The 26,411-nt window shown below is 41.4% G+C and overlaps 1 protein-coding gene across 1 annotated transcript in view; it reads left to right on the top strand.

Annotated features, from left to right (window-relative positions):
• Positions 1-26,411, top strand: part of csmd3b (CUB and Sushi multiple domains 3b) — a 2,186,187-nt gene that overhangs the window by 999,752 nt on the left and 1,160,024 nt on the right. Inside the window, exon 5 of the mRNA XM_059983996.1 lies at positions 20,707-20,914. Within this exon, the coding sequence (XP_059839979.1) occupies positions 20,707-20,914 (208 nt within the window). The remainder of the gene's footprint in view (positions 1-20,706; positions 20,915-26,411) is intronic.

The raw sequence follows: 26,411 nt of genomic DNA, 5'->3' as shown, positions 1-26,411 counted from the left end.
AGAATTTAGAAAGATGAGGGGGAATCTTATTGGAACCTTTCAAATGTTGAAAGGCCTAGACTGAGTAGATTTGGGAAGGATGTTTCCCATGGTGGGGGAGTCTAGGATAAAAGGACACAGCCTCAGGATAGGGGAGCATTCATTTAAAACAGAGATGCTGAGAAATTTCTTTAGCCAGAGGGTGGTAAATTTGTGGAATTTGTTATATACATAAGAACTTAAAAAATAGAAGCAGGAGTAGGCCATCCGGCCCATCGAGCCTGCCCCACCATTCAATAAGATCATGGCTGATCTTTCCGTAAACTCAGCTGCATCCACCTGCCTTTTCCCCATACCCTTCAATTTCCTTACTATGTAAACACCGATCTAGCTGGTTATCACAGGCAGCTGTGTCGAAGACACGACCGTGGTGGGTCTCATCAGCAAGAACGAAGAGTCAGCTTACAGAGAGGAGGTGCATCAGCCAACGGACTGGTGCAGAGCCAACAACCTGTCTCTTAATATGAACAATACAAAAGAGATGGTTGTTGACTTCAGGAGGGCATGGAACAACTACTCCCCACTGAACATCGACGGCTCCTCGGTAGAGATCGTTAAGAGCACCAGATTTCTTGGCATTCACCTGGTGGAGACTCTCACCTGGTCCCTCAACACCAGCTCCATAGCAAAGAAAGACCAGCAGCATCTCTACTTTCTGTGAAGGCTGAGGAAAGTCCATCTCCCACTCCCCCCCCCCCCATCCTCATCACATTCTACAGGAATTGTATTGAGAGCATCCTGAGCAACTGCATCACTGCCTGGTTCGGAAATTGCACCAACTCGGATCGCAAGACCCTGCAGCGGATAGTGAGGTCAACTGAGAAGATCATTGGGGTTTCTCTTCCCACCATTACGGACATTTACACTACACGCTGCATCCACAAAGGAAACAGCATTATGAAGGACCCCATGCACCTCTCATACAATCCTTCTCCCTCCTGGCATCTGGGAAAAGGCTCTGAAGCATTCGGGCTCTCACGACCAGACTATGTAACTGTTTCTTCCCCCAAGCTCTCAGACTCCTCAATACCCAGAGCCTGGACTGACACCTTGCCCTACTGGTCCTGTTTATTATTTATTGTAATACTTGCACTGTTTTTGTGCACTTTACGCAGTTCTGTCTAGGTCTGTAGTCTAGTGTAGCTTTCTCTTTGTTGGTTTTTTTAATGTAGTTCAGTTTAGTTTTTGTACTGTGTCATGTAACATTGTCTCATTTTTACTATGCACTGTACCAGCAGTTATGGTCGAAATGACAATAAAAGTGATGTGACTTGACTTGACATGACTGTGGAGGCCAGGTCACTGGTGTATTTAAGATGAAGATTGATAGGTTCTTGATTGGACAAGGCATCAAAGGTTATGAGGAGAAGTGAGGGGAATGGGGCTGAGGAGGGAAAAAAAAGTTCAGCCATGATTGAATGATGCAGCAGACTTGATGAGTGAAATGGCTTAATTCGGTTCCTATGGTCTTATGCTCTATGGTCATTTTGATATACATGTGACAAACATAGCTAATCTAACCTTAAACTTATTTGAAGAGACATGTCGTTGCTTGATTTTATATTATTAGGTCTTGCTTTCAATCTTGATTTGTGTCGTATCTGAGCTATAAAATTGACTGTAACATCATTATTAAGTGTTCGCAGGTAACACAGTCCTTGCAAAGTTTGGTAGGTTTCAATGAGATCCCCACATATTCTTCTACATTCCAGTGAGTACAGGCCCAAAACTGCCAAACGTTACTCATATGTTAACCCCTTTGTTCCCAAAATCATCCTTGTGAGATTCCTCTGGACTCTCTCCAATGACAATACATCCTTTCTGAGATAGCAGGCCCAAACTGTTGAAAATACTCCAAGTGCGGCCTGACTAGTGTCTCATGAAGCTTCAGCATTTTATCCTTGTTTTTATATTGTTTTCCCATTGAAATAAATGCTAACATTGCATTTGACTTCTTTACCACAGACGTGTGAATTAATCTTCTGGGAGCCCTGCATGAGGATTCTTAAGTCCCTTTTCACCTCTGACATTTGAAATTTCTCCTCAGATGATAACTTGCACTAGTGTTCCTTTTATCAAAATGCATTTCCCAACACTGCATTCCATCTTCACTTTTTTGCTCTTTCTTCAGTTTGGTCTAAGTCCTGCTGCAATTGCATTGCTTCCTCAGCACAACCAACCCTTCCACCGATCTTCATATCATCTACAAACTTTGCCACAAAGCAGTCAATTCCACTAAATCATTGTCAATGTGAAAAGCAGTGGTCCCAATACTGGCCCCCTGAGGAACTTCAGTCACCGGAAGCCAACCAGAAAAGGCCCCTTTTATTCCCACTCAATGCCTCCTGCCTGTTAGCTATTCCTCAATCTATGCCTGTATCACCATAGGATTTTATCTTGTTAATCAGCCTCGTATGATGCACCTTATCAAATGATTTCTGAAAATCTAAGGCTACGTCCACACTAGACTGGATAATTTTGAAACGCCGGTTTCGCGTACAAACGATAGGCATCCACACCAAGCAATTTTGAAAATACCTCCGTCCACAGTAAAATGGGTATTTGGGTGAATCTCCTCCAACTGGTCATGCACAGGACACATCTACAGAAAACAAGTGGCATGTTTGGTGTTGAATCTCACTGTGAAAGTTCACGTGTACAGTTACAGACCAGAAAAACTTAAAAGGAAATTGCCAAACGATGGACAGCTGTTGGCTCTCATGCAGAAGGACTTAAAAGTAAAAAAAAAAAACAAATACTGGAGCAAATGGAGGCAACCAACAGGGAGTTCACTGATAGTATGACCCAGCTGACGATGAACATTGAAAAACTGTCTAACTCTGTTGCATTAGTAAGGCACCTTGTTAAATGTATAAAACATGTCTGCATCAGTGTTACCTTGTATTTCCATACAGTGTTACATTAGTCTATTACACATCTATTGTCAGAGAAATACTTGCATTAATTGGTAAACCACCTTCATACAAGCATGGACAGAAAGCAGGGCAAAGTGAGTATACTTACTTATTCAGTGAGTTATGGGTCAAAGTATTTGGTGAGTACATTTCTAACTCATCTGGCTTTAGTCTTGTTGCCGTCTGTTCTGAAATTGTTAGGTTGTGTGGGGAGTTGCATTCAGGAAAACAATAAAGTGCCACACTGCTGCCAGCGTCTGTTCCAGCACGGCATGACAGCATTTTAAAAAATATCCGGTTATCCCATCCACACTACCCTGCCCACCGGCATTTTCAAATTTACACACTCTGGATGGCGTTTTAGAAAAGCTCCGTTTTGGGGGGAGGAAAATGCTGCTTCAGTGTGGACGGAGGATCAAAACGAAGAGAAAAAGCGTTGGTTACAGATTTATCTGGTCTAGTGTGGAGATAGCCTAAGTAAATGGCATCTACTACTTCTCCTTTGTCCACCCTGCTTGTTACTTCCTTGAAGGATTCTAACAGAATTGTCAGGCAAGATTTCCCTTCAAAGAAACCATGCTGACTTTGACTTATTTTATCATTAGTCTCCAAGTAGCCAGAAAACTCATCCTTAATAATAGACGCTAACATATTCCCAACCACTGAGATTAGGCTAACCGACCCATAGTTTCCTCTCTTTTGTCTTTGTTCCTTCTTAAGAATGGAGTGACATTTGCAATTTTCCAGTCCTCCAGGACCATGCCAGAATCAAGTGATTCTTGAAAGATCATGACCAATGCATCCATTACCTCTTCAGTATCCTCTGTCCGGACTCTAAGATGTAGTCCATCTGGTCTAGGTGACTTATACACCTTAAGCCCTCTCAGTGTTCCTAGCACTTTTTCCTTTGTAATAGCAATGGGACTCACCCCTGCTTCCTGACACTCATGGACTTCTGGCATACAGCTAGTGTCTTCCACATTAAAGGCTGAAGCAAAGTACTTCCTAAGTTCATCTGCCATTTCTTTGTCCCATTAGTACCTCACCAGCATCATCTTTCAGTGGTCCTATTAACAATTCTCACTTTCTGTGCTATGTTGGCGCCAAAAGTAAGGCAACACTTGCAGGTTTCCCACAGCACAGTCTATGGACTATGTTAGTCATTAATGTAAAAGGATGTATTTCACCCTTTGTCTTGATGTACATGTGACAAATAAAGCTAATCTTGCTTAAGTACATGAAAAAAACAACAACATTGGGATTTAGCCATCTCGGATAAAGGACCAGCATGTTTTATCTAACTGAAAATGAGGCACGCAAACCTTTCCTGGCTTAGCACACTGTGACAAGTGTTGCTTTCCTGTCTAATGCATTACTTTCAATATTCCGCTTGCTCAAGTTTTGGAGTACCTGTGAGCAGGGCAAGCTGCAGATAGGCTGATGACCCAGGCAGCAGAAAGTACAACAGAGATACAAACAACAATTAAATTACTGTGCACAGAAGAAGACAAAAATAGGGAATTAAGTGGATTAAAGGTGCAACAAATACATCAAAATATGCACTATTAAACATTTTGTGAAGTACGTCTTCCATGGCTCACTGATCTTCCAAGGAAATGAGACTTCAAGCTGAGAAATGAGTTTTTAAGGACTGGAGAGATTGTTCAACAGTAATTATGACTTAGTATGTCATTAAATATATAGTCGTTCCTGATGGATCAAGATTTCATTTTATAATTGCTTCCTGTGATGTGAACAATTTAAAATTACTTGAGGTTCACAGAAAGTCAGTGCTTTCTGTATTCTCCCAACTTGAAATATTGTCATTGTGCTCCCTTTGTAGGAGAAGGATATTGCTGACAATAACTTAAGATCTTAACTGCTTATGAGTGAGCTGGTATCTTTATGTTGCAATGGAACGGGGCAAATCCAAACACAGGACACAGACACGGAGGTAGAGTAATCTAAAGTGTTTATTAACGGTTACAGGGAAGGCTGAGGAGTGAGAAAGGCTTGACTGGGGACTGAACCGGGGTTGCTACAGTGGGGTCCCGGCGTTTAACCACCGAGCCGACAGGGAGTGTAGGTGGGCAGTGGAGCGAGGCAGAGCAGGGATGCAGACCAGGGTGCAAGTGTGGCTTGAGGAGAACAGCAGGCAGAAGAATGAATGGAAAGGCAGGCGGCATGCAATGCTTCTATTAACATGGAGGCAAACACAGGTTAACACAGGCAAACAGTGCGGAAACAGAACTTAGAATACACAATTCTAAGCGGTCAAGAGACAGAATTAACACAGGCAAACAGTGCGGAAACAGAACTTGGAATACACTATTCTAAGCGGTCGAGAGACAGAATTAACAGAATTAACACAGGCAAACAGCGTGGGTGAATGGAGGAACAGGAGACAGACAAAGCTTTTCTTGACATGGGGTTGCTGGAGCTGAATGGCAAACAGCAGACAGGCGGCAGGCAAAACGTATCTGGGTATGGAGTGTAGAAAGTGAAGCAGCAGGCAATACTTTTCTTAGTGCAGAGAGACAGTGTTACACAGGTAAACCTCGGTACTGAAGTAAAACTCAGAATATACGATCCTAACTGGCCAAGAACGTTAATTACCGCACGGACTGAAGCAACTGTCAGGCAGCAAGTGGATGCAAAGCCAGGGTTTTTATGCAGCAGGTTCAGAAGAGAATCACGTGCCACAATGAAGGAGCCCAGGAGAACATGGGGAAAAGGGAATTAGGATAAAAAGAGGAATTAACGGTTGGGATCATGACACTTTATGACTATCATATATTAGAACAAGAAACAAGGAACTGATTATTGACTTCAGGAGGAAACCTGAGGTCGATGAGCCAGCACACATGGTGGGAAATCAGATGTGGACAGGATCAGCAACTGTAAATTCCTTGGTGTTATCATTTCAGAGAACCTGCCCTCTGCCAGGTACATCAGTGCAGTTACAAAGAAAACACAGCTGCACCTCTACTTCCTTAAAAGTTTGTGAAGATCCGGCATGACATCTGAAATAAATGTCTCTAGATATGTAGTAGAGAGTATGTTGACTGGCCGCATCACACAGCCTGGTATGGAAACACCAAAGCCCTTGAAGTAAAATCCTCCAAAAAGTAGTGGGTATAGCCCAGTCCATCACTAGCAAATCCCTTCCCATTATTCAGCATACCTACGAGGGGTGATCGATAAGTTTATGGCCACAGGTAGGAGTCAATTTTAGAAAACCTAGCACATTTATTTTTCAATATAGTCCCCTCCTACATGTATGCACTTAGTCGAATGGTCGTGGAGCATATGGATCTCTTCTTTGTACAAATGGTCCACAGTAGGGGTAATTGATAAGCTTGTGGCCTAAGGTAAAAGGTGTTATTAATTTCAAACATTCTGCATTTTCATTCAAAGAGTTGAACTGCACGTGCATGTAACAAGAGCATCTTGAACCTCGAGGTGGTCCACAGCAGGAGTATTGATAGGCTTGTGGCCTAAGATAGAAGGAGATGAGTTATACAGCTCTCTTTACATGCACATGCAGTTCAAATCTTTGAGTGAAAATGCAGGAAGTTTGAAGTTAATAACTCATCTCCTGCTACCTTAGTCCATGAACTTATCAATCACCCCATGTTGTGGACCACTTCTGGAGGTCCAAAACGCCGATTTCTACAAAGAAGGGATCCGTATGCTCCACGACCGCTGGACTAAGTGTGTAAGTGTAGGAAAAATAAATGTGCTAGGTTTTCTAAATTTGTCTCCTTCTACCTTAGGCCATGAATTTATCAATCACCCCTCGTACATTGAACACTGTTGCAGGACAGCAACATCCATCACCTACAACCCCACCACCCAGAACACCTAGTTCAGGAACAATTATTACCCCTCAACCATCAGGCTCCTGAACCGAAGGCGATAACTTCTCTCCTGAGTCCTGACGAAGGGTCTCGGCCCGAAACATCGACTGTACTTCTCCCTATAGATGCTGCCTGGCCTGCTGTGTTCCACCAGCATTTTATGTGTCTTGCCTGAATTTCCAGCATCTGCAGATTTCCTCGTGTTAACTTCTCTCAACTTCACTTGCTCCATCACTAAACTATCCCTGCAAAATATGGGTTCACTTTTAAGGACTCTTCATCTCATGTTCTCGACATTTACTCTTTGCTACTATTAATATTATTTCTTTCTTTCAGCTTTTCCACAGTTGTTTTTTTTTTCTTTGGCACTCTGGTTGAAAAGTAAAGTTGTTTCAATTGTTCATGGATTATATTATGATTATTGAATTTATTTAATATGCCTGCAAGAAAATGAATCTCAGGGTTGTCTGTGGTGACATACAGGTTATTTGATAATAAAGGTACTTTGAACATAGAACATGAGTTAAAAATACAGGCCCTTCAGCTCATGATGTTGTTCCTACCTTTTAGCCTATTTGAAGATCAATCTAACCCTTCCCTCCTTCCCTTTTCTATCATCCATGTGAGTTTGTTAAATGTTAAATTTCTAAGAGTTTATTATATGTCCCTAATGTTGCCTCTATATGCCTCTATAACCCTAAATATGCCTCTACTTCCACCATTGGCACTTACCGCACAGTGCCATAAATGACTGACCTCTGACATCCCCCTACAGTTTCCTCTAATCACATTAAAGTTATGACATGGTCTCCACGCTACGAATAAGCCTGTTATTAATCAAAATCAAATCAAATCATATCAAGTTTAATCCTCATTCAAACCATACATAGATAAAGCTGAACAAAACTGTGATCCTCTTGGGCCAAGGGCAAAACTTCCAAAATAGCTAGCAAACTTTCAAAAATAGCGAGTAACATCATTCAAAATACCGAGTGAAGAAGCATACTCAGTCAGAAAAAATCATATATGTATTCCAAGACCCTGAGTGACAATGTCCTGCAATTGATGGGAGGCTCCCAGTAGTGTACAGATGCACGCAATCCCGCCTGCTATTCCACTGCTCGAACATGGGAAGCTAGCATGGATGGGTGAGCCCAGGCCCCAGTTGAGCTCAACCATGTTGCAGCACTTCCACGTCTCTCACCTGATCTGCAGCAGCAGGCAAGCCCGAGGTTTGAGGCCTCGTTCTCACTACAACTGAGGCTATGTAGCACCCGTGTCAACTGTCCCTCCACCAGACAAGGGTAACAGGCCTGCAGCAGCTTATACTGTCACTGTCCAACCGAGTCTTGCAATCGCAAGTGAAATGTCCGAGACAACCTTCCTCAGTTATATTGCACCAACTTTGATGCTTCTGAGTAGCGGGCCGCAACGCGGGCTGCAGCCAGGTCATCTCCTTCGAACCCAAGCCGGCTTCTCTGGCGAGCTCCTCCGATATCCTGATGGGCTCCTTCGTTACGCCGGCTGGATCTGCCGCTGACACCAGTCCAGCTATTCCGATCAGCAATCAGCTCACTGATGGAGTAGCCCTGCAGTACCCAAAGTTCTCAGAGTAGAATTGTCTCTGGATCAGAAGGAACTGATTTTATAAAGTAAGAAGCCTTGAGAGGCCGCTGTGTTTGCAGGCACTGCCATCTTACCAGAAGTTCTGTATTCTCCCTTCAAAATTGACCATCCAATGTGAATCACTTCACACTTTTCCAAGTTGAGCTGCATCCGTCTAATTATTGTGAGCCAATAATTTTACTCAGTGGGTTGAGGCAAAACCATGATAAACACACATGGGTGATACAGTAGCATAACAGTTAACATTACGCTTAGCAGTGCCAGCGATCAGAAGATCAGGGTTCAATTCCCATTGCTGTCTGTAAGGAGTTTGTACATTCTCCCCATGGGTTTCTGCTGGGTGCTCGGGCTTTTTCTGACATTACCAAGTGAACAGATCAAGGTTAGTAAATTGTGGGCATACTACGTTGAGGTCAGAAGTATAGCAAAACTTGTGACCTGTACCCCAGCACTGTGTTGGTCATACTGCGTTTCACTGAATCTTTCGATGTACATGCGACAAAACAAAGCTAATCTCTATAATGGGAAAAATGATGAGAAGTCAGTATAATAAGGTAGGGGAAGAGGAGGAAGAATTTCAAGGTGGTGGGCGCTTCCTCGAGCACCTACGCTCCATTCACCAGAGAAAGTGAGATCTCCCGGTAGCAACCCATTTCAATTCTTCTTCCCATTCCCATTCTAACATGACAGTCCTCTACTGCTGCAATGAGGCCTTACTCAGGATGGAGGAGCAACACCTTATATTCTGTCTGGGCACCCTCCAACCTGATGGTATGAATATTGATTTCATGAACTTCCAGTGATTGCCCTCCCCTTCACCATTCCTGTTTCCCTTTCTCACCTTTTATCTTACTTGCCCATTAACCCTCTCTGGCGCTCTTCCTCCTTCCCTTTCTTCCATGGCCTTCTACCCGCTACTATCAAATTCCCCCTCCTCAAGCACATTATCTCTTTCACCAATCAACTTCCTAGCTCTTTCCTTCAACCCCCTCCCCCTCTCCTGGTTTCCCATATCATCTACCATCTTGTACTTCTTCCACCCTCCCCCACCTTCCTATTCTGACTTTTCATCTTATTTTCCAGTCCTAATAAAGAGTCTTGGCCCGAAGCATCGACTCTTTATTACTTTCCATAGATGCTGCCTGACCTGCTGATATCCTCCAGTATTTTGTTTGTTTTGCTCTGGATTTTTGGCATCTACAGACTTTCTCATGTTTGTAATCTCTTTAATTTTTAAATGCCTTCAATTGGAGTGAGTAATGATGGAGTAATCATAAAAAATATAGTGGCTTAGTTAATTGCATAAGTTACTTACGGCATGGTTTTTCTCTCTCCTTTTGCATATTTTATTGTGTTTATGCTGACAAATGCTTTGGTGGAATGTCCTGCTATAATCAGGATAGTGTCTTACATTGTAGCAATAAATAATCAAATATAGCTGAAAAGAATGTCGCATTTGGAGATTCTCCAGAAATGAGTTTGATCCACTTGAATTCATTCTCCAACACTGGAATTTGCATTTACACTCATAAGGACCCAAATGTTCAAGTTCCAAATTTGGTGACAAAGTTCTTGCAGGAGTATATTCACTCTGCTCTACCAGAGATGATGCAGAGTCCAGTGCATTTTACACAGGAAATCTGTGCAAGGTATCGGGTAGGGTTAAACCCAGCACAGCACAGGGACTGTATGACCATTCTTTGAATGAAGTTCTTCCAGCAGCAAGGAAGAAAGATAAGAAACAATGAGTTAATTTGCATGGAATAATTACGTAATTAAATAATTTCTAATTATTTGTTTCATGTAAATTTATTTATGGTGATATAGAGATTTTCCCAAATGCTTTTTTCAATTTTAAGGGGCTTTGAACTTCTGATTGTCAAGGACGTTTTGCATGGATTTCAGAAAAAACAACGGAGCTGTGGTCAAATGGAAAACTGTGGTCCTGACTTTGCTATCCGTCAAAGGTTCTCTCAGCAGTTTTGTGGATGCGGGCTTGTTCCTATCTGCTCTACTGACTCAATTAAGAAGTGCAGCACTTTGTCAATCAGAACCTGAAGGCTTTCATCCAGTCTGATACTTGTTATGGATTTTGCAGGGCCATTCTGTGTCTCCGTAGTGGGTGTGGGCAGTGTGCCACACTCACTGTTCTGAGCCACTATCAGAGTATTATTATTGTCTTACTGAATGTCTTCCAACAGATGGAACTGAATTTGAAGTTCCACCACATATATTTCTTTGCACCGTGACGAAGGGTTCAACAAAATTTTTGAAAATCTTCCTTAAAAATTATTCTAAAGTTCATGCTCTAACTTTATTTGAAATCGCTTTGATATAATCAGCCATAATTACTTTTATAGGCTGGGGAAAATATCCTTCAAATTGTTTACAAAGATTAACTAATAGAACTTCATGGTATCCCTGGGAGATTCCCCATAAGACTTCAGTTTTGACTGCAATATGTTGGCAATTACAGCCATGGGTTTAGTCAGTTCTCTTCAACTGCCAAATTAAAGTAACCAGGGAGAATATCACACTAAATATCTTGCTTTTTCAAGGAATGTGGGGTAAAATATAAAAACAAGGATGTAATGTTAAGGCTTTATAAGGTGTTGATGAGGCCTCTCTTGGAGTATTGTGAGCAGTCTTGGGCCCCTTATCTTAAAAAAAGATGTGCTGAAACTGGAGAGGGCTCAAAGGAGGTTCACAAGAATGATTCCAGGATTAATTGGCTTGTCGTATGAATAGTGTTGGCTCTGGCCCTGTATTCACTGGAATTTAGAAGATTGCAGAGTGACAACTTATTGAAACCTATTGATTGTTGAAAGGTCTCGATAGAGTAGATTTGGAGAGGATGTTTCCTATGGTGGGGGAGTCTAACACCAGGGACACAACCTCAGAGTAGAGGGATGTCCGCTTAGAATAGAGATGAGGAGGGATTTATTTAGCCACAGAGTGGTGAGTCTGTGGAATTTTTTGCCACAGGTGGCAACAGAGAACAGGTCATTAGGTAAATTTAAGGCCAAAGTTGATAAATTCTTGATCGGTCAGGGCATGAAAGGATTCAGGGAGAAAGCAGGAGATTGAGGATGAGAGGGAAAATGAATCAGCCATTATGAAACTCATTCGTAAGGCCAGGGAAGTTGTGGGGGTGGAACTGGACTCTCTGACGGTGGTGTCGGAAAAGCGGATGCTGTCCAAGTTGCATGCCATCTTGGACAATGACTCCCATCCACTCCATCATGTACTGGTTAGGCACGGGAGTACATTCAGCCAGAGACTCATTCCACCGAGATGCAACACTGAGCGTTATAGGAAGTCATTCCTGCTGGTGGCCATCAAACTTTACAATTCGTCCCTCTCCCTCGGAGTGTCAGATACCCTGAGCCAATAGGCTGGTCCTGGACTTATTTCCACTTGGCATGATTAACTTCTTCTTCTTCTTCTTCTTCTTATTATTATTATTATTATTATTATTATTATTATTATTATTATTATTATTATTATTATTATTATTATTATTGTTATTATTATTATTATTATTATTTATGATTTTATATTGCTATATCTCTACACTATTCTTGGTCGGTGCGACTGTAATGAAACCCAATTTCCCTCAGGATCAATAAAGTCTGTCTGTCTATCTGAAATGGAGCAGACTCAATGGGCCAAATGGCCTTATAATTGCTGCAGATCTTATGGTCTTATGGCATTTAGGTGGAGATTTACAGAAGTAATTTGGAAGGAATGTTTAATTCTAGTATTTGATATTTATTATTAATTAAAAGGTATAATGGTTAATGTTTTATACAGAATTATTCTTTTAATAGGAAAAAGCATTGAGAGAGAAATTATTTTGGGTAACTTTGCTTGCCATTTGTATGAACTAGCTGCATATCCAGAATCTGTAAGTTATGGTGCTGTTTCCTTGTTGTTGACTCGTGTTCACTGCGATATTCAGTTGGATGGGTTCACATTGTTACCGAGTCTATGATTCAGTGCAACTGCACTGGCTAACCCAGCATGTACAAAAGTACAGTCCATACTACTGCATCAGTGCATGCATCAGAATTGTAAAGTGTGGGCACCTGTCCTCTTTCTGTGTTCTTGAGCTCATCTCTATTGGTTTAACAGAAGTTATTCCATTCCCAAAATTTAACCTGACAAATTAAATGCAAGAGATGTGCAAAAGATAAATGAGGCTGTATCACAACCAGGATTACTATCAGACATGCTTTGTGAAATTTGTTATTTTTGTGGCAGCAGTACAATGCAAGACAAAAAAAATATTATCAATTAGAATCCAAAAATTAAATAGTGCAAAAGCCGAATAGTGAGGTGGTATTAATTAGTTCATGGACTGTTTAGAAATTTGATGGCAGAGGAGAAGAAGCAGGCTTTTTCCACTCAGGTCAGGTGAGACTAGGTTTAAGGGTGAAAGGTAAAATGTTTAAAGGGGACATGAATGGGAACATATTTATTCAGAGGGCAGCGAGAGTGTTGAACTAGCTGCCAGTGGAAGTAGCGCATGCAGGTTCAATTTGAGAGAAATTTGGACAGGGGTGGTATGGAGCGCTATGGCCCAGGTGCAAGTCAATGGAGTTAGGCAGAGTAATAGTTCGACATGGACTAGATGGGATGAAGGGCCCTTTTCTGTGTTACTGTGTTCTATGACTCTAAGTGCCATTGATTCTTCCAGTTAGACCATTAGACATAGGAGCAGAAATAGGCCATTTGGTCCATTGAGTCTGCTCCAACATTCAACCATGGGCTGATCCAATTCTTCCAGTCATGCCCACTCCCCTGCCTTCACCCCACACCCTTTGATGCCCTGGCTAATCAAGAACATAAATTGATTTTGGAAGTCCTGGGTATCTCAAGTATTTGAAGGTGGTGATTCCAGTTAGAACACAGACATTGAATCTCGAAGAGTACAGCACAAGAACAGGCCATTCGGCCCACAATGTTGTGCTGAACCAGCTAAAAACAAATCAAAAACATCCAAACACTAATCCCTCCTACCTACACCATATCCATATTCCTCCATCTTCCTTTTCTCCATGTACCTATCCAACTGTACCCTCTAATGTACCCTCAGATTGCCAGTAGGTTGTAAGACAATAGACAGTAGGTGCAGGAGTAGGCCATTCGGCCCTTCTAGCCTGCACTGCCTTTCACTGTGATCATGGCTGATCATACACAATCAGCACCCTTTTCCTGCCCTCTTCCCATATCCCTTGACCCCGTTATCTATAAGAGTAAGAGTGGGCTCCCTCACCACCAACCCTCTGACCCTCAATATAGGAGCCCCTTAGGGCTGCATACTGAGTCCCCTCCTTTACTCTCTGTATACCCATGACTGTATCACCCCCCACAGCTCCAATCTGCTAGTTGCATTTGCCGATGAAACTACATTGAGTGGCCTTATCTCAAACAATAACAAGGTGGACTACAGGAAAGAAGTCATCTCTTTGACACAGTGGTGTCAAGAAAACCTCTTTCTCAATGTCGCAAAAACAAAGGAGTTGGTTGTAGATTACAGAAGGAATGGAGATGGGCTAATCCCTATTGACGTCAATGGATCTGGGGTTGAGAGGGTAAACAGCTTCAAGTTCCTTGGCATTCACACCACCGAGGACCTCACGTGGTCTGTACACACCAGCTGTGTGATGAAAAAGGCACAATAGCGCCTCTTTCACCTAAGATGGTTGAGGAAGTTTGATATGGGCCCCCAAATCCTAAGAACTTTCTACAGGGGCACAATTGAGAGCATCCTGACTGGTTGAATCATTGCCTGGTTGAGAACTGTACCTCCCTTAACTGCAGCACTCAGCAGGGAGTGCTGCAGACAGCCCATCGCATCTGTAGTTGTGATTTTTCCATGATTAAGGACATTTACAAGGACAGGTGTATAAAAAGGGCCCAGAGGATCATTGGGGACCCAAGCCATCCCAACCATAATCTATTCCAGCTGCTACCATCCAGGAAACGGTACCACAGCATAAAAGCCAGGACCAACAGGCTCCGGGACAGCTTCTTCCACCAGGTCATCAGACTGATAAACTCATGCCGACGTTGAGTGTGTTCTATATTACATTGACTGTTCTATTTATTATAAATTACTATGCTTTCACAAAGATTTCACTTTGCACATTTATATGGAGATGTAACATAAACATTTTTATTCCTCATATATGTGAAGGATGTGAGAAATAAAATCAGTTCAAATCAATTCAATGAATATTTCATAAATATTCTCTCCATGGTTCATTCAGAGTGAAAGGTTAATGTGGTTAATCAGAAACATAAAGCTGAGGTCTCAATCAAGTAGACTAAGATGTTTGTACAGTGGTGTGAGTTTGAAGGGCAAGGTCAACTCTTGCTTCTAAATTATATACCTGTATATAAAAATGTCTTATCTTTGGCCATTTGCTTTAGTCCTAGCTCCTGAAAGGAATTCCAATCAGACATTTTCCCTACAAATGCTATTTAAATCTACTGTGGTCTGGTACATCTCTGTCAAATCTCCTTCCAGTATTGTCTGTGCCAAGCAGGGTATTCCTGAACTGCTGGTGTAAGCTTAAAGCTCAAATCTGGAAATATTCTAGGAATACCCTACCTAAGACCTTCATATCCTTAAATGTAAAAGTTCCAAAGTACATGTACAGTATACAACCCTCTCACAGGCCGCCAAGAGACAAAGAAACACCATGGAATCCATTCAAAGACAACATCAAACGACAAAAATCCAATGTGTGGAAAAAAATAGCACAGATTGCGCACACTGCGGAAAGAGGGCAAGTAACACACAGGATACCAAACATCAAACTGTAGAATCCCAGAAGCGGTCCAGGAACCGCAAACTCCGAGCCATTTCAACTTAGCGCTGTGTCGGTGACTGCAGGCCTCGGGCATAGAGCCAGTTCCGCACTGAAGCGCTTCTATCATATCACACAAGTAGCAAAAGAAGTGTAAAACATGGGCTGCAGAATCCTCCAAAAACTGGTCCACAACCACAGAATAGGGACATTAAGCATCAAACAGCAGAACACCTCCCCGCAATAAAAGGGAAAAAGAGGTCTTCATACTGATGCACCATCAATAACTCACACTGAGACGTAAGGCGAGATATCGGCTTTTATTGACTGGAAGAAGGAACCAGGAGTGAGTGTCTATCATACAATGTCCTGGAGACTGAGGCCGAGCGTCAGGCCTCAGACCTCCTTTATACAGGGACCTGTGGGAGGAGACACAGGAGCAGTCAGCAGGGGGCGTGTCCCGACAGGCACATAGTTCACCACACATACACTAACGATCAAGGCGATCAAACCTGTACTTTCCTCTGGTGAAAGCCCGAGTAAAATTAGACAAATGCAGACAGGTGGTGCTGAGCACCTTCTCATCTTCTGCTCTCATCCTCATCGACTTCAATCGTGTTCAATGTTTAGTCAGCGAGGCGTAATGGAGCCAGCCGTGGGTTCACGTTCCGCCTTGAGGAAACGATTGGCCACACACTTCGCTCTCAACCTTGCCAAGTTAGGGTTAGATAGCAAAAGCTCCAGATTGCTCAGTTGGCCCAAAAAAGCATCATCAAAATGGGAAGAACAAGCTGTAATTGACGCAGTTCAGGAGAAGAAGTGTATTTAGTTCAATAGCTCAACAGTTCCATTAAATATCAGAGAATACAACCTCCTGATGAAGGGTTTCGGCCTGAAACATCGTCACTATCTCCTCCCATAGATGCTGTCTGCCCTGCTTGGGATATCGAGAAATGGCTTGTTGGTGAGTCCCGGGATCAGGTCCCATTACCACAAAAACTGAAGTTTGAATATAGCTCTAGGTCAGGGTTATCAACAGAACTCCATTCACCTTGAAAAGAGAAAAGAGAGATATTAAAGGTAGAAATTAAGCTGTTTCCACAGATGAGCTGGAAGAAGTTGCTGTCGAGAGCCATTTAAAACACAAAGTAGAAGTAGTTTCATGAGCTGTCTGCAGGATGTCGCTGTTGGCTGTGTTGGTCACTGACAGCCATCTTGTTTATATTTCCAGAAAGTTACCATTTTATATGCAGTGTTTCAAATATTGCTTAAACACTATTTTAACATACTCCTTTTGTACTCCATAAACCCAAACAATCCAAAATGCTTTAATGACAGCTCCCTTAATAAGTCCTGTCACCTTTGAAGTTTTATGCATTCACCTTACACAGTCTGTTTCTGCACACATTTTAGAGTTGTACCACTAATTATATTCTTTCTTCCTTTCTACCAGAATTCATTCCTCCTTTCTCGTAACTAGGTCTGTTAAATTTTATCTGCCAATTGTCTGCACATTCTGTCAGGATAGGTATGTTTCCTTTGATCTTTCATCTGCATTACTGCCAACCACATCTCTAAGTTTTGTGTTATCTACTAAGTTTGAAATATTACCTGAAGTTCAACTCTAAGTCATCATTATAATGAGATAGGTTGGTTGGGGTCAATTATGGATGTTGTATCCTAGCTGACTACAATACATTCAATCAATACACAAGCCAGGGCAGTACGATATGGAATACAAGCTGTATCATTGTTATAAATCAAAGGGGATGCAGTGGTCACAGCAGTGGCCCCCATCAAACCTGATGACTTATTTGGAAAGCAGCACAGTTTTAAGCTGGAAGACTAAGCATGCCATACCAAGTGACATTATCACTTTGCTGTAAAGCTGCAACACAGTGTGATGCTAACTTAGTCAGCTCCATCATGGGCAGTGGCCTTTGTAGTATACAGGTCATCTTCAAGGAGTGCAGTGCTGCTTCAGAAAGGTGCATCCCATCGTTAAGGACCACCATCACTCAGGTCAGGCCCTGTTCTTATTGCTACCATCGGGAAGGAGGTACAGGAGCCTGAAGGCACACACTCAGCGATTCAGGAGCAGCTTCTTCCCCTCTGCCATCCGATTTCTGACTGGACATTACATGAACACTACCTTACTACATTTTCATTTTTATTTTTGCACTATTCAAGTAAGTGATGTACATACGCACACCCAAATGCATTTAAGAATGATCCAGCATGGCATGGGGTCTTCGAAATTACATTAAAAAATCAAAGCGTATATAAGTTCTATTACAGAATCCATTCTGTTATGATTTATAATAGAAGCACCTCCTACTGGGAACTGAGGCATTGATCCAGAAGAATCCCCATATTGTATATTTTGAGGTAGTGAACCATTTAGTGATTTAATAATAAAAATTTATTATTGGCTGCTCTTGGGACACAGAATTTTGTTTACAGTTCATTATTTTTGCAGTTCTATCAATATCTTAGCAGTAGTAGAAGGTCATCCTTTCTACTGAAGGTCAGATTGCGGTTCTGTGGGGGAGAAAAAAAAAATCATAGCTACCACAAAATAAGCCAGTATTGCACATTGTATTTCATCTTGCATGGCTACAAATTGCAGTTGCGACCTCTGTCTTGTAATTAGATTTATGAATGCATTCTAATTTGTTGCTGATGAATGGATCTTCTGCTCTTTCCACTAAGACTGATGCAATACATGAAACAATTAAATTTCAGCTGCTGATTAAAGACGTTGTCAATTGACATCAGTTATCAAAAGCTATGTAATGGCAATGAAACAAGGTTATTCAATTGAGAATTATGCAACATTTGGACTGGTAGTGTTAAATATTAGAGACTGGAGATTTGAAGGCCCAATGCCTCCATATCTGGGAGTTTGGGCAAGAGAATGGGAGCTGGGGAATTAGCCCATCTCCATTCCTTCTGTAATCTACAGCCAATTCCTTTGTTTTTGCAACATTGAGAAAGAGGTTTTCTTGACACCACTGTGTCAGAGAGATGACTTCTTTCTGGGAGTCTGGGGAAAAGGACTGGAGGACCAGATATGGCCTATCTTGGGGTTGGAGATCTCTTGCTTCTAAATAATATACGTGTATATAAAAATGTCTTATCTTTGGCCATTTACTTTAGTCCTAGCTCCTGAAAGGAATTCCAGTCAGACATTTTCCCTACAAATGCTATTTAAATCTACTGTGGTCTGGTCCATCTCTATCAAATCTCCTTTCAATATTGTCTGTGCCAAGCAGGGTATTCCTGAATTTGGAGGTCTGTGTGTACATGAGAGGGGTAGGAGAGTGAGAAAAGGATTTGATTTACTATTGTTTTAATCTGATGTTGATGCTGCCACACATAGTGGCCACTTTATTAGGTACACCTGCTGGTTGATGCAAATATCTGATCAACCAATCATGTTGCAGAAAGGGGATGCACAAAGGCTTGCAGACATAGTCAAGTAGTTCAATTGCTGTTCAGACAAATCATCAGAATGGGGAAGAAATGTGATTGTGGGAGGATTGTTGGTGCCTTAGGGGGTGGTTTGAGTCTCAGAAACTGATGACCTCCTGGATTTTCTCACACAGCGGTCTCCAGACTTTGCAGTGAGTGGGAGATAAATTTTAGAAGAAATCTAGTGAGCTGCCGTCCTGAGGCGAAAATGCCTTGTCAGAGGAGAATGGCCAGGATAGATCAAGCTGGCAGGAAGGTGACAGTAACTCAAATAACCATGTGATACAAAAGTAGTGAGCACCTCTGACTCCACCTCATGTCAAATCTTGAAGCGGATGAGGTACAGCAGCAGAGGAGTACTGACATACACTGAGTGGCCCCTTCATTAGATCCAGGAGCTACCTAATAACTTGGCTACTGAATGCATGTCGCGTGTTGTGTTGAACATTGTCAGTATGCTATACTGGCACTTGAAAGTGAGACGACACTTGCCGCCCGCCCCCTGCACATCCTTGGGTGTGCTGATCGTTAACGCAAACGATGCACTTCACTGTATGTTTTGATGCACGTGTGAAAAATAAATCTGGATCTGAATATTTGCACGTTAAGGATGGTGCCTAGATAAGGTACAGATAGAATGGTCATGAGAGTCCCAGGGATGCAACGTTAACTCATTGCAGAAGTCCAGAACTTATGTAGGTTACACGGAGCAAAAACAAAAATGGAGCATGATTAAATGTTTTTACTGAATCACGTTAGCCATGTATGCTCTGGGCTCCTTACAGTGTGGGAGTTAAGAGCTGTGCCCACTGAGTAAAAAGCAAGTTCACTCGCAAGTCTGCGCTGCAAGAGAGTGCCTCCTGTGCAGAGGAGACCCCGTTGATTCACCATGTGATCAATCAGCCATTTGCATGCTTGCTCTATTCTTGCAATTGATCCGACGTACAGTTCACATTCAGCCTGTGATAACAATTAGACCCTGTGATGCTCCTTTGGAGATTCCCCCTTCAAAACTGAATGACCAAAGTACTTCCACTAACAGGAAGGACTTTGAGAAATAAAGAGTTGTTTATCAAGATCGTCAAGCGTATATCAGATGGTGGCTGTTCTATTTTTCAGCTGCTGCTGTGGTTCAGCAATTCTTTGCTGCTTTCTGTTGTTGATGTGAGTTCCAATGGTTCCCAGAGTTTACAATGCCATGAGCCAAGAGACATTTTGCTGGCCATGTCTCTGCACCAAGTCAGACAGGATAGAAAAACTAAACGGGGCAGGTGAGGGGAGACACTTAACAAGTCAAGCTGCATATTGTAGAATGAGCTAATGTTTTAAGATCCTTCACCAGAACGGTTATGTTGAAAAGTTTTGAACTTGATGTGCTAACTCTACGACCCAATATTAGATCAATTTCCATCCAGGGAAACTCTTCCTCTTCCTGAGATGCAGCTTTCAGCATTGTCTGTTTTGCTGTTAGATTTCCAACATGTGTAGTCACAGTCTGCCTGTGCCTTCATTCACACCCAGGGCGCAGCCTCTTCTTATTGCCACCATCTGGGAAAAGGCACAGGAGCGTGAAGATGCACACTCAATGTTTTAGGAACAGCTTCTTCTCCTCCACCATCAGATTTCAGGATGGTCTATGAGCCCTCTATAACATTATTTCATTACTTTTCTCTTTTTGTAATATTGATCGTTCATTTCCCGAAATAAAATCTGACTGAATTCCTCTAGCATTTTGAGTGTGTTGATATAGTGCTTTCTCCCCTCCTTCAGCTTTAATCTTGCCTCCCCTCTCTGATTGGCTGCAATCTTATCGAATGATGGAGTAGCTTGGAAGGGTTTTATTTCTTATATTAATTGTTATGCTGCTTCGAGCACCTTTAATAGACTTTGATGTATTATTTGCATTATATGATTGTATCTTTGTTGTTGAATGTCAGAGCTCAAGCTAATAACCTATTTTCTTTTTCTACCCAGCTGAAGATGGCTGTGGGGGAACTCTGCAAGGATCCAGCGGCATCATTTCGAGTCCAAACTTTCCTGGCGAGTATTACAATAATGCGGACTGTACATGGACAATTGCTGCAGAGCTTGGGGACACCATCTCGCTCATTTTTACAGATTTTCAACTTGAAGAGAAGTATGATTATTTGGAAATTGAAGGATCAGAGCCCCCATCAATATGGTAAGTCCATATCATTTCCAAAATAAATTTCATTTGTATGTAAGTCACAATTCTGATTGCCACCGGAACACATTTGAGCACATCCATTTTGAAAAGAATGATTGAATTCAACATTTTTTAAGTTCACCTGATTTTTCCATGACTCGAAGGATAAATCTGTTTGTATTAGATAATCCTTAAAACAAAGTAAATGATCATTAGTCTATAAAACACAGTAGTTAATTAGTAAAAAAATAAATCTATTCACACCAGTTGAAATGTTCAATTACAGCTTTATCATTTGGATCGGGTTTTAATTGGCTTCCTATGATATTTTGTTGGGATCTAATTAACTGATGAACATCAGTATAATTATTGTCAGAATACATGTCTTTAGTAACACCTCTTTAATACTGATGAATAACAAGTATTCCTATTATACACTGCTATGGTCCATCAATAATTATCAACTTGTGTATTTTACCAACAGTGTATGATGTATCCAGTAATCAAAGTGAATAACCAAAGTTGAACTTGTTACTGCTGTAATGCAACCCACCCAAACCCAATGCATATTTCTCTATAAGCAGTCATTGCTATTTGAGTCGGCCAATGTCAGTAAAATTCTTCAGATATCAAGGGTACCGTTCTTATTTTAATAGTTGCTTTAGATTGGACAAAATGTACAGTCTCCAATAAGTTCTAAATACTGTGAAACTGCTTTTGCTCATCCATAAAAAATTGTTCAACTCTTACATCCTTCTTCATGCACACTTGATTTGTGTATTTGCTGTTATTTCTGATTAGCAATAGTGTGATTGCTTGAGTTGATTGTGATGCTTTTCTAAGGAATTGTCTATTGGTGGATCCAAAGGAATTGTCTATAGCAGAGGCCGAACTGGGATCCACATTGTGACAGAGAGCAATGTGCATTCACTCAGTCACCAACATTTCCTTGTCATTCTGCTGTTGTTGCTGTGAGTGCACACACTTCAATGTCTTCCCCGGTATATTCTCATAAATGTTTACCCTCAGCATGGCTGCATACATTCGGAGTCAGGCACCAAATACTTTCAGAAGGCATTCGATAAGGTGCCACATAGGAGATTGGTGAGTAAAATCAGAGCTCATGGCATTGGGGGCAGGGTTTCAACATGGATAGAAAACTGGTTGGCAGATAGAAAGCAAAGGGTAGCAGTGAATGGGTGTTTCTCGGACTGGCTGGAGGTGACTAATGGGGTACCACAGGGCTCTGTATTGGGACCACAGCTCTTTACGATTTATGTCAATGATTTAGATGAGGGCATTGAAAACTATATCAGCAAGTTTGCTGATGATACTAAACTGGGTGGCACTGTGACATGCGAAGAGGACGTTAGGAGAATACAGGGAGACTTGGATAGGCTGAGTGAGTGGGCAGATACTTGGCAGATGTCATTCAATGTGAATAAATGTGAAGTTATCCACTTTGGAAGCAGGAACAAGAGGGCAGAGTATTGTCTGAACGGTGTTGAGTTAGGTAAGGGAGAAATGCAAAGAGACCTAGGAGTCCTAGTTCACCAGTCAATGAAGGTGAATGAGCAAGTGCAACAGGCAGTGAAGAGGGCAAATGGAATGTTGGCCTTTGTTACAAGGGGAATTGAATACAAGAGCAAGGATGTTCTTTTGCATTTGTACAGGGCCCTGGTGAGACCACACCTGGAATATTGTGTACAGTTTTGGTCTCCAGGTTTAAGGAAGGACATTCTGGCAATTGAGGAAGTGCAGTGTAGATTCACTAGGTTGATTCCTGGGATGGCAGGGCTGTCTTACGCAGAGAGATTGGGCTTGTACACACTGGAATTGAGGAGATTGAGAGGGGATCTGATTGAAACGTTTAAGATAATTAAAGGATTTGATAGGATTGAGGCAGGAAATATGTTCCAGATGTTGGGAGAGTCCAGTACCAGAGGGCATGGATTGAGAATAAGAGGTCAGTTATTTAAAACAGAGTTGAGGAAGAGCTTCTTCTCCCAGAGAGTTGTGGAGGTGTGGAATGCACTGCCTTGGAAGACGGTGGAGGCCAATTCTCTGGATGCTTTCAAGAAGGAGCTGGATAGATATCTGATGGATAGGGGAATCAAGGGATATGGGGACAAGGCAGGGACTGGGTATTGATAGTGAATGATCAGCCATGATCTTAGAATGGCGGTGCAGACTCGAGGGGCCGAATGGTCTACTTCTGCACCTATTGTCTATTGTCTATTAATTTAATTCTTTACTTGTACTTACTTACTGTCCATTACAATCCTGGTGTTTAGGGCAGCAAAGAAGGTCCTCCATCTCTCTCTGTAGAGAAGGATTCTTCATTGCTGTTTCTGTAACAGTTTTGTTTTACCAGTCAGTGTTGAACCACTCTTAGTCTTGCCTCTGCACCGTTTGACCAGTTTGGAATGGGTGACCCTACCAAGAGTCAATGCACAAGACCCTGATTCCAGCTAACATAGCTCTCCAGATTGAGGATTGCAAGCCTCCAAAACCCACAACAAGTTTGTGGTCCTCTTGGAGGACTCTTTATTTGTATTGTGTTGAGCATTCTGTTATTTTACACCATTGTTTCCAACAGTCCTACGACATTTGCTGGATACTAAACCAAACCGATGCACTCACGTTGGCTTTATGGTGCCTTTCCCACTGTACCCAGTGGAATATTCAATTTCTTTAATGATAGGGATGTGTAAATCTCTATATTGTTTGTATACTTCTGTTTCTTTTGTAATATGATTGCAACTACATCATGGGGGGCATCATATTTTAATTCATGTGTAGTCTCGAGTTAACTTTGTTGTTAATTAAAGATGGTACATCCTAGTACCTAATAAAAGTTCATCGCCCTCAGTATGAGCGAGAGTTAAAGGCTGCCAGGAGTTCACATTGAACAAGAATATGTACGGAGCTATGATTGTGTTTTTATGTTGATATCATTTTGTAAATATTGGAATTCTTCTCTTCACTGTTCTTGCTAATTTTTGTGAGTTTAATGGTTGATGCACTTAAGAAGTGACTAAAGTGCAAAGTGACCCCAGCCACTTTTTCTTTGACTATAACCCAGGGATCCAACACATATATTCTGGTGCAGTGCCAGCAGGGGTAAGGAGTGGCTGTGGTTAGTGGTCGGGTCTTTCGGTTGTGCAGTCTCTCTTCTTGCATCTGCCATTTGTTCTCTGCGGCACAGCAGATGTTGTTCTCATGTAGCGCAGCCCCCTCTTGCCCCCTCTCGAATGCAACGTCTTCCCAGTTTTTAGATGTAGCGCTTGGAAGGAATGTTTTAATGTTTATATGTAATATTTTAAATGGTAATATCTAAAGAAATGTACTTCTGAGTGTTCCACTGTAAGCAGCATGAATTTATAATACATCTTTATTGGAACAACATTAATTTAAATTTAACACATTGCCTCATAAGATGATCATCACTGATTATCAAAGGGCTGATTAAAGAGATATGCAGGGAGATTTAGGAAATTGGTTGCAGAGTCACAGTATCTGAGGGCATGGGTACTATTTTCATTTTATTTAATGAAATTTTATTACGGTCAGTAAAAACGTAACAAAAAGCATCATTTTCAGCGATGATTTCATAACAATGATTTCATGAGACAAAATTAAATAATAAAAATCTTTAAAACAGACTGAAAGGGCGTAGGCTGAAGCTACAGCTTATTACGCCTACCCCTCTTACTTACACAAAAACATATTTGGCATCAATCATCACACCAAAACAAAAATGGTTCATAATCTTTTAACACAAAATCCAATTCCAAGTATCATTTATTTACATTACTCCCATTCATTTTCAATCATGTATTTTATATTTGTTCATTAAATTATTTTTAAATAATTTTTTAAACTTAAGAGTGATGCATGTTTTTAAATACTCACTACAACTGTTCCATAGATTCACCCCTCTGACTGAAATACAATGATTTTTTACATTTGTTCTTATCCTTTGTTTTTGAAATATACTTGTTCCTCTACCAGCATGATGATTAAATTTGGGAACAATCACAGGGCAGTTATTGGAGGAATCCAGAAATCTGATAGATAAGGTTTGATCAAAATTTCATAAATAGAAAGAGTCCAAGGCCTAGGATTATAAAGCTAAAACTCATACTTGGCTAATCCTGAAACTAATGTATTCTAGGTCAGAGGACACAGAGATAATAGGTAGATGTAACATGATGTCATTGGAACAGGATTTTGATGACTTCAAATTAACAGACATTGGGAGCTTGAAGACAAGTCCAGAGTATGTTGTATTTGTCAAGTACAGATATATGAAAGGCATGGGTGCGTGTTCGAACAGGAGTCATTGAGACAGGAGCAAAGTCCAGTAATGCTCTGGAGCAAGAAGTTAGTAATTTCAATAATGCCATGAATCTGTGGTTTGATCTACTTCCTCTGGGTTAAGTTTATCACTAAGGCTGTAAAAAGTAGCACCCCACTTCAGATTATTGCTAGGGAGAGAATGGGGTCAGTGATTTGGGGAAATGCTTCAGAGAAATTTCTTTTCATATTAAAGAACCATACCTATTGCTCTTTAATAAGGGAACTAAGGCAGAAAGCTGGATGACTGAATGTTTCATGAAAATAGAATGGGGGGAAGCCTCTTCTTCAGTCCTTTATCTTTTCCACCTATCATCTCTCAGACTCTTCCTTCACTCTCCATTCTCCCCCACCACCTGGCTTCACTTATCACCTTCCAGCTTGTACTCCTTCCCTCCACCCATCTTAATATTCTGGCTCTTCCCCACCCAACCCCCTTTATTTCCATTTCTGATGAAGGGTTTTGGCCTGAAGCATCACCTGTATATTCCTCTCTATAGATGCTGCCTGTCCTTCTGAGTTCCTCCAGCATTTTATGTGGAGCATTCCAGAGCGAGAAGGAAATGGGTACTGTGTAAAAGTTAGGCTTAGCAAAATTTTTATAGGAACTTGTAAAGGACACAAGTTTGGTGCCAAAGTTCAGGGAAGACTGGATGAAGGGAGGAAGCATCAGCACAACTGAAGAGATAGTTTCAACCTTTGTGACAAAGACAACTGTTTGACAAAAGGTCTCAGCCCGAAACGTAGATGTACTTCTTTCTATCGATGCTGCCTGACCTGCTGCGTTCCACCAGCAGTTTGTGTATGTTGCTTGAATTTCCAGCATCTGCAGATTTCCTTGTGTTCGCAACTGTTATGTTTTGTAACTTCAAAACATTAAACTAATTTCAAGAAAAAGACAGCAGCAGGAGCCAGACGCACACATATGTGGTAGAATCATGATGTATACAATTCATTATTTTTTACATATATTTCTTAATAAATTATTGTAACATATGAGAATGTTTAATCAAACAATATACTTATAATATTGCACATATACCTCTGAAATATTTAATACGCAATGCTCCTCCCTGCTTAGCTATAAACTCCAACTCAATAGAGAACGCATCTGAACTATATACACAGAACATTATATGATAAACTACTATAT

This window comes from Hypanus sabinus, chromosome 1, assembly GCF_030144855.1.
Source record: "Hypanus sabinus isolate sHypSab1 chromosome 1, sHypSab1.hap1, whole genome shotgun sequence".
NCBI lineage: Eukaryota > Metazoa > Chordata > Chondrichthyes > Myliobatiformes > Dasyatidae > Hypanus > Hypanus sabinus.
The sequence above is the reverse complement of the archived record's forward strand: the minus strand, read 5'-3'. Positions and strand labels throughout refer to the sequence as shown.